This window comes from Callionymus lyra, chromosome 6 (genome assembly GCF_982586985.1).
Source record: "Callionymus lyra chromosome 6, fCalLyr1.hap1.1, whole genome shotgun sequence".
In the NCBI taxonomy this organism is placed as follows: domain Eukaryota; kingdom Metazoa; phylum Chordata; class Actinopteri; order Syngnathiformes; family Callionymidae; genus Callionymus; species Callionymus lyra.
In genome coordinates this window covers 9,483,380-9,500,647 of record NC_141823.1, presented here as the reverse complement: position 1 = coordinate 9,500,647, position 17,268 = coordinate 9,483,380, and the positions used below count along the sequence as shown (strand labels likewise).

General features: G+C 39.3%; 1 protein-coding gene across 1 annotated transcript in view; it reads left to right on the top strand.

The window, feature by feature from the left end:
• Window positions 1–17,268, top strand: part of fto (FTO alpha-ketoglutarate dependent dioxygenase) — a 203,606-nt gene that overhangs the window by 73,714 nt on the left and 112,624 nt on the right. Inside the window, exon 8 of the mRNA XM_087793536.1 lies at window positions 12,438–12,574. Coding sequence (XP_087649662.1) covers window positions 12,438–12,574 — 137 coding nt within the window. The remainder of the gene's footprint in view (window positions 1–12,437; window positions 12,575–17,268) is intronic.

The window sequence follows — 17,268 nt, the reverse complement described above, 5'->3', positions numbered from 1 at the left end:
ATTCCAGTGGAGAAGTGGATATGAGTGGAGTCGGGAAGAGGAACAAGTCCTGCGAGCATTCCGGGGGAATGTTGTTGTCTGCTGTGCATCTTGCAAAACAAAGCAATACGAGGTGTGAAGAGAATAACCAAACAGACATCAAGACACATATCCGAGTTTCCTGGTAAAACACCATCTTAGAGCAAAACTGAATAGAAAAATGTCCACGATCCGACAACACAAGTCTGATTCCAACCACTACTTCCTATTGATTACTTTAATATTTGATACGCTCGTGTCAGTTTTAGGGTTCAGCTGTTGCTGTTTTGAACAAGCCAGTGTCGATCATAATAGCTTATTGACTTTCCGAGACAGCAGACTTGGATACACGGATGTTTCCTTTCTTTGTTGGTTAATTTATCTCCGAAACTATGCATCTAAAAACTCGAACTTCCTTCTTTCTCTGGTTATCTACATGAAAATTTCAACAACCTTTTTCCATAGTCCCACTAGACGACTTTCCAGTTGTGTTGCTCTTCTACTACACAATTCCTGCCTTACTTGACACTACTATGTTGTGTTGTGTTTCCATCGACCCTTCTACCTACTCACAAGGGACGGGGCCATCATAACATAGCGCCATGAAACTACTTACCAGACACAAAAAGGTCTGGACTTCGTCTAAGGACCGTGGTACAACTTTTGGGATTGATATATCGTACTCCTTCTTGTACTGTCTTTTAAGTTTGGCAGTTTTTTCTGTGTTGGGAGGTGAGCTACTGATTCGTCAGTGACTTCACCCTCCGACCAATCAGTGGCCGGCAGTTCGGTCGACTTTCTAGTGCTGATTTGGTTCTTAGAACCGGAGCAGAGCAGGTACTAAACAGTAATAGTAAAAATAGTATCTGCTTCGACGTACCATGCTGGTGGAAGCGCAACATGTGTGCGTGGAACCATAAGTAGATTCTGATCCACAGACCTCAGAGCCCGAGCTGGGGTGTAAGGCTGGATCAGATCAGTGATGTAAGGAGGAGCCTGACAATGAATAGATCTGAAAGTAAGAACCAGAATTTTAAAGTTGATCCTGAAAGAAACTGGAAGCCAGTGAAGAGTTTAAAGGATCGGAGAAATGTAAGTTCTTCTACTTGAGCGGGTTAGAATTCTTGCTGCAGAGTTTTGAATCAACTGCAGGCGAGACAGATCCTTCTTGTTAAGACATGAAAACAAACTGTTACAATAGTCCAGACGAGAAGAAACAAACGCGTGGATTACAAGATCCAGATCATGTTCCGACAACATTTTCCTAAGTTTAGATATTTCTCTCAGTTGAAGGAAACAGTTTCAGTTCAGTCAGTTTTCTGCAGTGTCGAACAAGAGAAACTAAGTAACCTAAGTAACTAAGGTAAAGAAGAGCTAATGGGAAATTGGGCAATAGCCTTTTCTTACTGGGTTGCTAACATCTAAAATGTAACGCATTTTCAGGATGAATTGTCTCTGGTTTCTACTGAAACAAAAAATTGAACAAACACAATTTGTGTAGTGTAACAATTTCCCCAAGGAGACCCTTCTATTTATATATCTATCTATCTAGTGATCACAAAAATCCCCCCCCGGTCCGGTGACCGGTACCGGCCCGTGATGTATTTGCTACAGGGCCGCACAGAAAGAAAAAAGATATTCATTGTTGTTTCATTTAGAAAAATATTTTCTCTAAAAGATCGTTAGCCTGTGGCTCTTGACTGGTACATATGAGTAAAATACAAACTCTAGAAACAAAGCTTTTGTTTCAGAATCATTATATTTGAAAAAAAATGCTTAAACACAATCATGCTCACACATTGGCAAAGTCTCTTAAAGCTACGAGACACACACATAGAGAACACCATCGTCAGCATACAATCATATATACATAGATCCATAGTTGAGGTTTTTTTTTTCACTTAATGGAGTTTTTTTTTAGGTCATTCTATGGTATTTTTACATCTTTTTATCTTAATGTCGGCCCATGAATCTAACGCTGACATTTAACCGGTCCTGCTCTTATATATTCACAAACACATTATCTTCTTGCCTTTTCAGTTGAATAAATATGTAAAGAAAATTATCTTTTTTTGTGTAGTTGTTGCTTTCATGATAAGGGTTCTCACACATTTTGATGTTCACTATGAACAAATATGAGAATATTTACCGTCACAATAAAAAGCAAATAAGGCTCTTTTGAAGGTCCATCTTCCTGCAGTAAGTTCTCGTGGGAAATTTTTCAAAAGGATTCAGAGGATTCTGCCCAAAACCCTTCAAAAGAAAGAAAATAGTCATACATTTTATTCTGCCAAACAGAAAAACTACTTTTAATTTGTTGTTTTCAAATAAAGTTATCTTCTTTTATGAACCTTCAGAGAACCTTAAAGTTTAGAAGAAGGATTCACTTTCTTTCCCCAGACTTGAGAACTAAGACTCTTGTGAAACACTTAAACTGAAGCACCTACAAACAAACGGTAATTAAAACACGTTAACCACATCCAACATGTACAGAAAAACCTCTTTAATTTAAAAACAATCTTCGTCGCTTTGAAACGTCCTCCGCGAGTAAAACACCTGATTCCGCCGTGTCTCGGTAGAGAGATCTGATGCATGGTGTTAAATGGGTGAGATGTAGGACGGGATAATTACCGTCAGTCCTTAAGCGGAACTGCTCGGCTCCGCTGGGAGAAGCCGATATAGCACTCATTAATTCCTATTTGTGTATAATGAGAGGGTCATGTTGGATGTAATAAATGAGTCTTTTATTTGGGTAAGAGCTGCAGGGAGGCATCCTCCACTGGCTAACAGTCTCATAAACACCCTTTTTCTCCTCATCAGCCTCAACGGGAGGTGAAGCCATCACACACACACACACACGTACACGCACACACACACGCGCACACACACACACACGCACACACCACACAGTAGCCGACCAATGATACATGGAAACCTGTAAAGAAACCTTCATATGTAGCAGCAAATTTAACAACGGTGCTCTTATTTATTGTGATTTATATACTTCAGTCTCAAGTCATGCGTTAAACAAAATTGACATTAACTTTAGAAGAAGTATGACTCTGATTTTAGTGTTCCATTTTCATTCTCCGAGGCTTTGATTATTATTATTATAACTGCATTTGTGTTCCTTCAGCAAAACAAAAAAAATGTACTTCAATGTGAGTATTACTCTTACTGTTGACCTCAATTGACATCTTTATAAGTCACTATATCATCATGACAAAATCTAGACTTAATATTATTTTGTAGGCTGGATTTTGACGTTTTTCGTTTTGATAAAATATTGAATACACTGTGTATGATGACACAAATAAAAACATAAATGAAATCAACAGCCTACACATCTTTATGTAAATGTTTTAATACTTCTTCTGATTCATATAATGACATATTTTGCATTTTATTTAAATAATGGCCACTGTTTGCAACCGCTTTTACAAAAGTCATAATTTTAGGTAGAAAAAGGTATATCTGTAACACAAAATGTATTAACATACTTTATATACATATTTTAGATGATGCATGATCACTTAATATAGTTCAATTTCTGTTTAATATATCAGTAATTTGTGTGTATTACTATGACGTGTGTGTCACTAAAGTATCCACAAATGTGTTGGTTGGTGTGTGTGAGTGTGTATGGATTGTCACGTACCTCCCGCTTTCTGTTTGCCGTCACATGGTGATCGATAAGCTCGGAATTGACATCTCAAAGGTAAATAGAGATCTGGAGGCCAATCAATAGGGTTTGAAGGTGCAGCGAGAGTGACGGTTTTCAATCACTGCCATTTCAGACGGATGACGGTCAGCTTTACGATCGTCTCAGACTCGAGGATTTTGGGGCCAAAACTGGTGCGTTGAGTATTTCCAAGAGGCCAAAAAGGAACCTTAACATCTTTGTAGCTGGTTCAACATGGCTTAACTTATCAATTAAAAGTGAGCAAATGACAGATGAGGCAGAGGCTGATTTATGCATCGAGGAGAAAAGCCATTGGCGGACCAGTCATAACATAGCCCCTCAAAATTAGGAGGCAATTGAGTACTTACCAGGAAACAATCTGGACCTTGCCTATGAACCACAGAACGACTTTTCAGGCCGACGTACTATTTCTACTAGTGTTTGTTTTTTGTTTTTTAATGGCGGGCTACTTTATATTGTTGATACTCTTGTGTTGTCACTCTCTGACCAATCAGTGGTTGGCAGTCGATCGACGTCACCTTTTTAGTGTCGACTCAGCTCACAGGTCCTACGTGGCCTCGACCTACCGTTATAGTGTAAACGCTACTCAAGTAGGGCTAAGACAACAGTGGAAAAGGACCAATAGTCTCTGCAGCGTACCTTGACTCTTCCCTGTGGTCTCCGACCACAGCGACCTATTCAGATGCCGCCTCAACTGACTTCCCTCAAAGCGTATCCAGGATGACCAAGTTTCAAATAACCAATCACAGTTGAGATGTATATGTTAGCTGCTTACCTGATGGCAGAGGTAATTGTAGGGACATGAATCTACTGGTATATTAAGAGCTTTAGCTTTTAATTTAATACTTGAACCCCTCCAGTTGGAAGAGAATCTCATGCCCCAGAGAGTGCACCCCACCTTATCACGTCTAAGAACTATGGACTCAGATTTGGAAGTGATTCATAGACGTCATACAGTCTGAAAACATAAGGATAATCCCTGGCTTCTTCTTTATTCAACCCTAAGATTTTGTAAAGTTGTTCGACGTCCGGACCCAACGCACACACCGGTTCTTTCTTGAGCTTGGTAGCATCCGGTACCTTGCAAAGCGTTGCTTACAGTCCGGCCAGTCCTCCGGTTCGGTGAAGTTGAACTGATCCGGCGGCGAAAACTTAGCTAATCTTCCGGAGAAACGGGAAATCTAGAGCAGGCTTTAACTATAAAAACTGTAGGGCCGCTTTTGACATCATGTAAAGAGTTTTTGGTTAAATGTAATCTTTGTAAACAACAAGAGAGAGCGGTTGCTATGCGTCTTCTTCACTTTATTCAGTCGACTCGAGTGAACAAAGAGCGCCCCCTTTTGAATCAGCGGCTCAATCAAAATAAAACCATACATCTGGTCCATGCCACACTTGCTGGACTAATGTTTAGGAGGTTTTGTTCATGGAAAACCTTTGGAAATGTAGGCCAACTGATCAAACCTCTGCTCTTTAAAAATGAAACGAGTCGGTCGATCTATTAGAAACAAAATTGTAAAACTTCCTAATTGGACAACTGGATACACTTAAAACTTCTAACCTAACAAATTACATATTTGTAGACTTGTGGACTAAGTTTCCGAGCTATTGTTTGGGTATTGAGCCGCATGATCACGCCTCCACTGGTGCTCTGAACCCACTCCGCCAGATTGACCCTCGCAGCGTTGCAGGGCGTCATCAATTATGTCCAGCAGTAAAAAAAAAAAGGGGGTTCACCACACACAGCAAATTATATGGAGTGTAAAACATTAGAAAAATGTGTCTGAAACATCAGAGCAACATGTTTGAAGCAACAAAAGGCCGAGGAGAAAGAGGCCACTCCCATAGAGGGAAGACCTCAGACAAGTGATTCCGTTTGAAGGCATTGTGGAACAGTCAAGAGGGCAGGGACACTTTCTATGGCCCCTACAGCAGTCCATCTTCTGGGCAGAATGAGAGCGGGATGGAGCGACATATGCTTTCCACAGCATCAAATGAAGCAGAACTCTCGGGCTTTTGTTGCGAGGCGCTCTCTTTTGGCAGTTGGAAGGAAAGGGAAATCTGTTGTCGGGTCGCGGTCCCAATAGGGCCACAAATACCATAAAAGTCTACCAGCATGGTCCGAGTCGGGGTCTTTAGGAGCTTGAGGGGCCAAACCATCAAGCTCTTCTTTAAAAGAAATAAGTATACAGCGAGAGAGGGGGCGCCCGCCCACTCTTTACTGGCCCTGGCAGGAATGCAGAACCCATCCATCAGGAGGACGTCGAGAGTTCGGTTTGACTCATTTGAGACAAAGAAGACAGAAGTGGACAGAGACGCACTTGATGAGCGTGACACTCCGGCACCTTCTGTTCGCTCAAAATCAGGTTTCTCTCTTTCACTGTATGAAAGCCGAGTCCAGATCCTCCCTGGATAAAAGATTGTGATCAGCGACTCTCCTGCCAGTAGAAAGCTCTTTGCTGACTGGGTCGACTGCCAAGTACATTTGCGAGAAACCCTAACTTGCACTATAACAAAACGGCGAACTTGTAGAATTCTTTGAAATGCTTGAAAATGATTTTTCATCCACAGAGTCCTCACTACACACCGGCTGAAATGAAAAAGTTATTCTGGACCATACAGTTATCATCTGAAGATTACAAAACTATACCATTTCATAAATTAAAATAAAAGTTAATTTATTAATTTAAAATGCGTTTAGTGGTCAATATAATCAGTTCATTTATCTACATACCACCGTTCTTTTTTTATTGTGAAAGCAAAATCAAATCCAAAAGATTATGAAAATGTTTACTAATGGAATATTAACATTTTGTTTTAGTTTTTTATATACATTATATTGAGTTTTCCTGTACTTCCGAAAACAATTATTCATTATTTGTTATAGGATATAGATGTAAAAAAAATAGGCAATAAGAAAGTGTATTGCAAGCATAGGGAAATTTTTATTTCCCTCATATGTGTTAGCAGGTTTCTACAGTATTCACAAATGTATATGTCGCACTCGTCAGCCTGCCTGACATTCATGACTTGTACGTATGAATCAAATACCAAAATATACCCAGAAATTACCAAAGAATCTTCTTTGATGGAAACTGGACATATTTTATACAAATACTTATTTTTGTGTTCATCAAACTTATAAACACATATCTATTCTTTGGATGGAAGAAATGTTAGAATTATTTATGTATTGATGTATCCTACATCGTCCATTCTTCCATCCATCCATCTGTCCAGTCTTTCCCGTCCGTCCATCCGTCCGTCAGTCTGTCCATCCATCCGTCCGTCAGTCTGTCCCCTCCATCCATTCATTCATCCATCAGTCTGTCCAATCCTTCCATCTAATTGGCTAATTTTCAATTGATTATATTTAGATGGTATTCTAGATAGATGTATCTATCTATCCGGATGGATAGATAAGTAGATAGATGGACATGTAGATAGATAGATGAATGGATGGATCGATAGATAGATAGATCGATAGATAGATAGATGGATAGATAGATAGATAGATAGATAGATGGATATGTAGAAGGATGGATAGATAGATGGATATGTAGAAGGATAGATAGATAGATAGATAGATAGATGGATATGTAGAAGGATGGATAGATAGATGGATATGTAGAAGGATGGATAGATAGATGGATATGTAGAAGGATGGATAGATAGATAGATAGATAGATAGATAGATAGATAGATAGATAGATAGATATGTAGAAGGATGGATAGATAGATGGATATGTAGAAGGATGGATAGATAGATGGATATGTAGAAGGATGGATAGATAGATAGATAGATAGATAGATAGATAGATAGATAGAATATAGGTAGTTGGATGGATAGATAGATAGATGTTTTTATCTATCTGTATGGATAGATAAGTAAATAGATGGATACGTAGATAGATAGATAGATAGATACGTAGATGGATGGATAGATGGATACGTAGATGGATGGATAGATGGATACGTAGATGGATGGATAGATGGATACGTAGATAGGATCATCTGGATTGCTAAAAATGTTGATGGCAAATAAACCTCGACTAAACGATCAAATGATTAAAATACAATGAGAACATTTTAAAAAATATATATTTTGCTGAACTCAAATGTAGGTGCGATAATCTCCGAGTACATTTCTTTTCCTACACAATTCTTGAATCATGGAAGTAGTTTCGACTATATGCTGTGATCCTATGAAGGTATGTCAGTACTTTTCCTTTCTACTGTTTCCACCATCTTGTTCACTTGCTATCTCTTTAATTTCATTTTTTTTTCAAGTTCCCCAGCAGTAGTGCATGTTCTCTGGGGCGCTCCGGTTTGCCCGAAGCTCTCTTTTCAGTCGACTGAAGCATTCGTGAGGCGGTAACAATTTCTAAAATGCTGGTGGTCAGCTGGTTGTAATCTTTTATAGAGTGCAAACCTTCAGTTCAGCTCCGCGACCCACCAATTCTTTTTTCCTCGCCCTCGGCCTCTGCAGTGTTTGTTAGCGCGCATCATTACGTGATCGTCTACTCGACAGCCTGTTTCTCATCCAGCGCTGTGACTGGCGTGTTGTTGTGTGATGGAATAGACACATGCTTGTTGGTGTTAAATTGCGGTCCATGCGAGAGGTGTTGGTGAGCCGCCCCGGGCCGCCCTCCGGCCAGGTTGAGGCGCCATCATCTGCGGAATTCTCAGCAGTTTCAATGTAAATTTGAAGATACACGTTTAAGGGGGTAGCTGTGGGTATTTGGTTTCGAGATGATGGGGCATCCGATCCGGCTCGTCCTCCGGTTCACCTGGAGGTGGCGACGAGGGGCGAGGCGGACATCTGTGGTCAGCGTCGGGCGGAGGGAGGCCGAGGGTTCGCCGACAGCTACTGCCATCACACGGTCAATAGAACCGGGAGAAGGGAACTGATTAGTGCTAACACTGGCTCGGAGATAAAGGGCCGTCGTTCAGCCTGAGCCCAGGCCAGACTTGACCAGTAAACAACCCACGGGGTGTCTGAATGGCCCCGGGATCAGCCCGAGGGCGAACCCTGAAGGACTCTCTCAACGCACAGTCGTTTGGACACAGGATGACACACAAACACACCCCTGGTACACAAACAAATATCTAGCAAGTTTGCATGGAGAGGTTGGCAGATGGGGATTGTTCGGCTTTAACAAAGAAACAAGCTTGATTTGTTTGTTTCTAGAGGTGGATAGCGAGGCTCACGGAGTACTTGAAAGCCAAAGGATCTCATTTTTAGTGACACCTACGCAGCTCTTTGGCATTCCAGCATTCTAATAATAGATAATGTTTCTCATTGTGAAACTATTTTACATAAATATGATATATTTAAAGCATATTTTGTTGTTTGTTTATCCATTTATCCAGTCATAAATATGTAGGAGACTTATATTTTTTATTTATCTTCATGTCCCAACACTAGAGAGCGACAATCTTGAGCATCTGGATGTGTTGAATTTGAAACCCTCAACTAATATTACTTTCTTTTGGGAGTTGTGCTCCCTAAAGAGACTTTTTATTTAATAAACGGCAGCCCAGTGTAGTCATTTTGATATAAGAATACGACACCACCCTAAGTACATCGTAAGAATCCTCAAATTATTATGTTTTCTACTTTCAAATAAACATCAAACAGAAACCACTGATAGAAAGTAGCATTTATTAAAACTCATATTATATTTTGACTTAAGATTAATAACAAAAATGATATAACGGACATATCAAAGTCATTGAAAATGTAATTGACTTTAATAAGACGTTTAGTAAAATGAAAAAATACTCTTTATCTCTAATTAATCACAAAATAGATATAGTAATATATAATTGACTGATATACTACTTTTTGTTTGGATGTAAAGCCAAATAAAAACAAACTATTACATTAAAAAAAAAATGGTCGCCCTTTTTTGTTTTGAATAACATGTTAGTAAATTTATTAAAAATGTAAAAAAAAAAGTTAAATTTGTTTGTTTTCATAATACAAAGTTTAAAGAGACTATAGCTTATGAAATATACTTATATATTAATACAATAACTATGTTTCAATATGAATTTTGAATCAAATTTTAATAGAATAACTGGGGAAAAAACCCAGATAATTTAAAATGGAGCTTTCAACAACTATTAAATTATAGGTTCAATCTAAACTACAAACAAAATCTCCTTCAATTTATGTTAATATTAATGCAATTTATTAATGTGTCAATCATGAAAGATACATTTTCAACTGTTATTTTTTCATCCTTGGGCGACAAGATATTAATTTTGGACAGAGTTGCTATATCTAGACACTGATCCCTGACTTGTTTTGAGTTGCCATAAAAACCTACTTTTTTAAACCTAATATACGCAATAACGGTTGGATTCTCCTGGTTCAAGCCGGTCTCCGTCTTCACTCGAGCCTCATCTATGTATCATAACTGCCACTTACTCCTGACACACAGAGACGTGGTCGTGATAAACTCTTCTGCCCCGAGTTTGATCCAAACAAAGATGTACAGTTTCCATCGGGAAACACCGGCTGCTCCTTCCCCGGTTCACCGTGACTCGTGGCGTCCGCCCGGAGTCGAGTGTAATCAGTCACACGACGCCGCCACCATCTTTTTTTTTTTTGACACCCTCAGAAGTAACTGTTTGAAAAGCCGCTCGCCGGGAAAACACACGGAGACAATCAAACCCCGGCTTCACGTGAATGGAGACAGACAGGTAGATTGTCAGGGATGGATTAGAAGAAAGGATGAAGAGGAGAAGAAATGAAGGCTCCTGAACATTGTGGGGTTTTAAAAAAAAAAAAGAAGAAGTGTTGGATGACTCGGGAGGCGAACGACTGTTAATGGGGGGAGAATGAATGCGCTCGACTGGTGCATATGACAGGAAGAGACTGTTCTTAACAAGGCGTCAGAGTCAGTCAGAGTTACAGATCCATCACTTTTCAGAAGTGAAGAAAGAAAGGAGGGTGGGGGGGGGCATTTAAGGATATTCAAAGAGGGGAGTCTGTGAAGGGTAGAGAAGACGAGGGAGAGGGGAAACGGGGATTTGAGTGCGGCTGACAGCGCTGCATTTAATTTGGACTGCCAGATCCTTTTTCATTTGACTCCCTCTCAACCGGCTTAGAGGCTGCAGAGGACTTGGAGGCGAAGGTTTGCCAGGATGTCTCAGATTAGCGCTGATGTGCCACGTCACACTCTAAGCCTGCCTGTAATTCATGTTCAACAGGGGGATACTCGCACATTACACTGCGCTGTGCAGGACGTGATTAATTGACTCACACTCTAATATTGGGTGTAATTTGCCCGTCCTCTGATGTGAAACTGACTTCATACCAGACTCGCTGTACGACGCTGTCCCGGGGATCTTCTAATGGAACTGAAGGATGGAGAAGAGGAGGAAGAAAAAAAGAAGCTTCTCGAAGTCGAGTCTTTCCTCCCGCTTGATTTCATCTCGTTTAATATTGATGAGGAAAATTAAGCCGTAAATGTTTACAAGAGTATTTCAATGGAATCCGCAGCAGTTACTCATCGTCTGCTGCCAAATGTATTAAAACACATGTCGTCCTTTTTAATGTGTTTTAATTGAGATGTTGGCGGTTTCGAACTGAACCGCTGTCGGTACGCCAAGAGAATCGTGACATTACGACCGGCGAGGTCATCGCAGTTGCGTCAGATATGCCAGGGGTCAAAATTGTATATTTTTTTTCCACCTAATAGAAGGGATGCCAGGTTTTAAACGTATATAAATCATCTGAGCAATGCAATGCAACTCCATCAGGTCAAGGGAAAGAGGGGGAATAACGGTGGGAAAAAGATCCCGATGACAACTCAAATAAGTCTAATTTCGATTGAATTTAAACCATATTTATGATACTAAGTAAAGAAGATTTACCAAATGTCATCTTGCAAATTGTAAGGGGGGCTTTGAGGTGGTGAAGTTTCCCCTCCCCTGAGAATTCAACTTTAAATTAAATGTAAACAAATGTGATACTTATTTAACAGGTATGATTTTCAGAATTTTAGCATCTTTAGATAATTGTAAGGCCTATAATCCTACGTTTAACACTATTTTTTATTTTTTATTATTTGTTTTTAAATATATTTTTCGACCAGAGAGTCATGAGACTCGCACGTCACAGTTCATCACTCAGTCACATAGTTCTTGTCAAATATAACGTTTTTCTTCGTTGACCTCTTGGAGATTTTATTCTTTATTGACAACACATGGTCACAAAAAAAGATGAACATGTAAATGTGAATGTCGAGGTGATTGTACCAGTCCCACCCTACAAGTTAGGAAATGAACCAATGGGCTACTTTTTATATCATAAGGTCAATAGGTCAATGTTCATTAACTGTATACCATGTTTAGTACATATTAAATAACAATGATTTTCAGGGTTTGGGCAATTGTAAGGTACATTATTCACCAGATTTTACTTTCTTTATTCTAAACTATGACACTTTCTTAATATTTTGGATTGTTATTTGTCAAATGTATTTTGATTTTGTCATTTATTTTTCAGGAATGTCTTCTTCAGGAATATCTAACCTTTAAGTTGACAACTTGTTTCATTCTTCTTGCAATATCCTTAAAGAAATTCCCAAAATCTGTCATTTCAAATATGTGAATTACGACAAATCAACACATCTTTTAAAACATCGATGTCTGAGATTATCTTTGAGGGATCTTGTCAGTTCAACTTGAAACCTGTGGTCCTCAGACGATGCTGTCCCTGGCTCGAGTGGAAGAAGAAGAAGAAGAAGAAGGCCAGGCCGAGGAGGGCAGGAGAGAGATGGCCGAGATCCTGCTGGCCGCCTTGACTGAGAGACAACAGGAGAGGCAGACGTGGAGGGACAGGTTAGGCCACAGTTCATCTTTTCTACCGTTAACAACAAACTGGTGAACACCTGTCTGTAACCGAGGCATGATCCTGGAACATCTGGAGTGTTGTTGTTGAACACAAACTCACTCACACTTTTTTGATGTTCGCTTCGGGTCCTTGAGTGAGAAGCTATCAAAGCTTCTTCCCGACGACACGTGCGTCTGGGATAAGTGGATTCACTTCCTTCCTGCAAGATAAGGAGCGAATGGATCGGAACACTGGCCATTCATTCAGATACGCCAGGGCCACACACACACACACACACACACACTCACACATCTGTGTTGTTTTAGCTGTTCTTTCTCTCAACCACTCGCCCTTCAGCACTGGCGAACGCACACAAACACTGGCATGTGTGCGTAAACCATGTCTCCATTCGTTGCTTATTGTCTTTCTTAACAGAGTCGACCGCAGTGTCTCGTAGAAATACACAAATACACACAAACTAACTGTTGACTTACTAGACTTTTTTCTTGTCGTTGTTGCATACTTTGGCCTTGTTAGAATAATTGTAGACCAATTACTTTAGATTTTATTGAAGTAGTAATGAGTAGACTTCGAGAACAAAACCGAGACAAACTCAAAATTGCAAAGTCAGCAACGATTAAAAAAATAAACAATTATAAAGTGGGTCGACTTAACTTATCTTAAATCTCAAACCGTAAAGGTATTTGATCAAGACAACTTCGGAATCAAAATATTGTAGTTCATTAATTCTTTGTTCGGTTACTGTATTTTTTAAGATCACTTGGTTTTCAAGATTAATTTTGTATATATTTATTATTAAATTATTGATAATAAATAATATAATAATTACTACTACTACTTTATCCTACAGTTTAACACCTATTGCAGCAAAATACCTTAATACATAACAATAACATCCTAATTTAAAAAATGAATTAAGAGAAATAAAAGACCCCTAGAATTAAAAATAGACGAAAAGATGATGGGACTGTACTTGTCAAATATAACTTTGATCTTTGTTCATCTTTGACTATTTAATTCTGTAAATATAAGAACATTAACAACTCTATTGACACTACACGCTCACAGAAAACAATGTGTGTGAAGGTCCAGCTGATTGTAAAAGAACCAATGGGACGCTTTTATTTGTAATAAGCTCCTCCTATTAAGTCGTAGCACTGAAATATTTAATTTGATCAGTCAGCTGTCAATCAAAACAGCTGATTTGGCGTTTTGAAGATGAAAATAAACTCATGATAATTTTTATAAAAAAGTAAAGTTCGACCATCGTCACTGAATTAAAAATTCATGTTGTTTTATTATGTCAAGTCACCGGATAAACTTTACTATATTTGTATTAGTTCTACTTTGTGACCCTGGCTTTAGAAATAACCATTACTTTCTTAAGTACTTACTCACTTACTTTCCTGGCGTAAAAATAAACTGACCTGGTTCACTGTGTACAGTGATTTACAAATAAATGCCTAATACTTATTAAAGACATACAATCTAAGGGTCACAGCACGCCTAAAAACCAAATAATTAAAAACGCTGTGCGAGCTAGTTTCTCAGTGTTTTTAAACATTCCAAAAGTTGACTTTAGTTTTTTTTTTCTATTCTTAAGAACAAAGGTGATCAGTTTTTAAAGTTGCATTCCTAAATGTTTTTAAAATCACTTTTTTCACTCCCTTGGTCGGAGTAAAATGACAGTTGATGATTAAAAAAAGTCTTTGTTATGAAGGATGTGTTGAAAATGATGCTGTCGGTTAAGTTGCGTCGCTATTTTATTTAGTTTTTTATTTTTCGTGAGTTCTTGTGACGTCCCCTCTGGTTGACCCCGGGGCTCCGTCCGGTCCATATGCGCCCTGTAAACACGCTGTTCTGACACACCTTTGCTCTGCTGCATGGACGCCCACCGCCTCTCAAGGAAGCTCTGATGGCACATTCCAGCGTCAGGTGCTGAAAGCTAGAAACCATTTGGCCCCGCCCCCCCCAAACATCATCATCATCATCACCCCCCCCCCCCCCCCCCCCCCCCGCCTTCTATGTTGTTTGTCGCCCTACCACCCACAATGCAACTTACAATCTCTGCCAGGTTCTGACCCTCAGATCTCGACTCGCCGTATCACACCGGGACAGGAAGTGCTTCGTCCTTGTCAGCGAAGGGTTTTTCTATCGGCAGCGAGAGACTGATTAGATTAGTTGTCGAGGAGGGCGAGCGTCCCACACGATGTGTTTGAACTCCAGCTGCTCCTGATAGCTCGTCTTTGCCATCAGCCACATTAAATATCAGTGCTGGAGGAACACACACACACACACACACCACTCACGAGAAGCCAGAGGTCATCCTTTCAAGTGGCTGTCAACAGATAGCATTTACACAAAACAAAACACATGGCCGAGCTGCTATGTTAAGTGACGAGCGCTGGTTCTGATCAGAGGGATCGTTGGCGCTTCGTCCAATATGTGTCTTTAGATCAAGAATATTTCACTTTTGACTTCCATCGTGAGGCTGCAGTGAGCAAACCTTTCGATGGAAATGTTATTATCCGCTTATTCACTTAAACTGGAGGCCTTATCCCAGCTCCTCGGGGCGAGAGGCAGGTTTATTTGGACACGTTTGAGTCAAATATTGTATAATAACGGAAAAAAACACGATAGTGACTTATTTACTTAGTGTTTTTCCGAAGGCAACCGTTTTTGCACACGTGTACACACACCCTAACAGAAACACACACAAAAAAAATCCATATACACACACTGACAAACCCACATCCCCATACACACACACAGAAATCAACACACTGACAGAAAAAAAACCTCACACAATCTGATAAACCTACACACATGCACAATAAAAACTATTAGAACAACTGACAGAAACACACACAGACAAACACTACCAAACACACTAACGAAAACCAACACATACACACACACCAGCACTGACAAAATCACACACACATGCACACACACACACACATCGACACACTCACAGAAACACACACTGACAAACCCACACACACATACACACACACCGACACACTGACAAAAATCACACACACCCCGACACACTCACAGAAACACACACACTGACAAACCCACACACAAATACACACACAAACACACCTTTTGAAAAAAAGCTGTGTATGATTGTTGGGCTCAAGATAATTATAACGTATTAATAATTAAAGAAAAAAGAAAGATGTATTTCTTCTGTATTCATCCAAATAACAAGGATATTTCTGTGGACTAAAAAGCTTGAATACATATTTTATAAAATAGAAATAATATTAGTTATAGTAATGGAGGATATTTGAAACCAAAACTAAACCATCATATTCACTTTAAAAATCGAACCCTCCATCTTTCAATCCACTTTTTGACTTTCTTAAAAAACTAATGAAGTCATACATTTGTACAAACAACTGTTTTTCTTTCGCCGTTGTTTATCACAGAGAGACTTGTTTTCACGAAAAGCACTCGACCGAAAAGTACAATTGAAATTAATTTGCTGATTCATTTCACTTTCCCTGCGACGATTGGTCCGTTCTAACGAGGTTTTCCTGCACAACAGGCGGACTTTTATCATAATAATGGCTCCTTCCTTCATGCTTTCATTCAATTCCGAACCCCGGCGAATGGCTGAGCTCTTTGAAAAAAAAAGAAAAAAAAAAGCATGATTGATGACGGCTCGCTCAAGGCAGATAAACATAAACAACCAGCACTGATTGATTAAGTTTCTTGCTGACTTTTGTTTCTTAAACACCAGTTAAAGCGGAGCTGGAGCAGAGACCTGCTCGCTCTCTCCCCCCTTTTTTTCGTTTCTTGCCTCCGGGGCGTTTTTTTAGCACCGGCGAGAAAAAAAAAAGGAGTCGAGAAAGAAAAATTGCGCTCAGTGACCAGTGGTTTTTCATAAGCACTCAGAGTGAGTGATGTTTGGGATCGCCCTGCGTGCAGCAGCAGTCCATTCATTCACAACAAAGTTATGAGATCTTTCTTTATTCTTATGAGTCTTTCCAGTAACCGGATTCTCGTCCGTGCATACGGTGAGTTCTTTGATAGATGCCGCCCTCCGCGTCCCTGTGGTGAAGGGCCCTTGAGTGGCCCGGGAAATAGATGGATTAATATGAGGAGAGGGCGGCGGTTCAGAGAGTTTTTGCACGAGTCGTGAGGACAAGGGGAAAAAAAACAAAACAAAGGACAGGAGAATCAGCAAAGAACAGTTTTTTTTTTAAAACTTGGTGATATGATCGATATGAGCTGAAACTTAAGTCATTATGAGATAAAATATTGATTATTATCTTCATTCACCTGAAGTCGAGTATATAAAATCATATTTTATGAAGAAAAACATGATTCCAGAATTACTTTTACACTGAAATATAAGTTAAAGTCTCTGATTAGATTAAATATGAGACACATTTACCTGGAAATTCCTAAAAAAAAAAAAAAAAAAGTCTTGTTTTGCAGTATTTAAAGAAAAAAATTTGACCAGAATTGTTTTATAATGGAGTGAGAAAAACACTAGTTAAGTTTATTGTATCAAGTCTTGATTTGAATTAGTTGAAATTCTAACTTTATAGAAGAGATAAATGCATTATTTTTCTCAATATATTAAACTATGAACTTTTTCTGGATGTATTGGTTGAATTTATCTCATTATATAGTAGAATAAGACATGATTTACTTGAAATAAAAC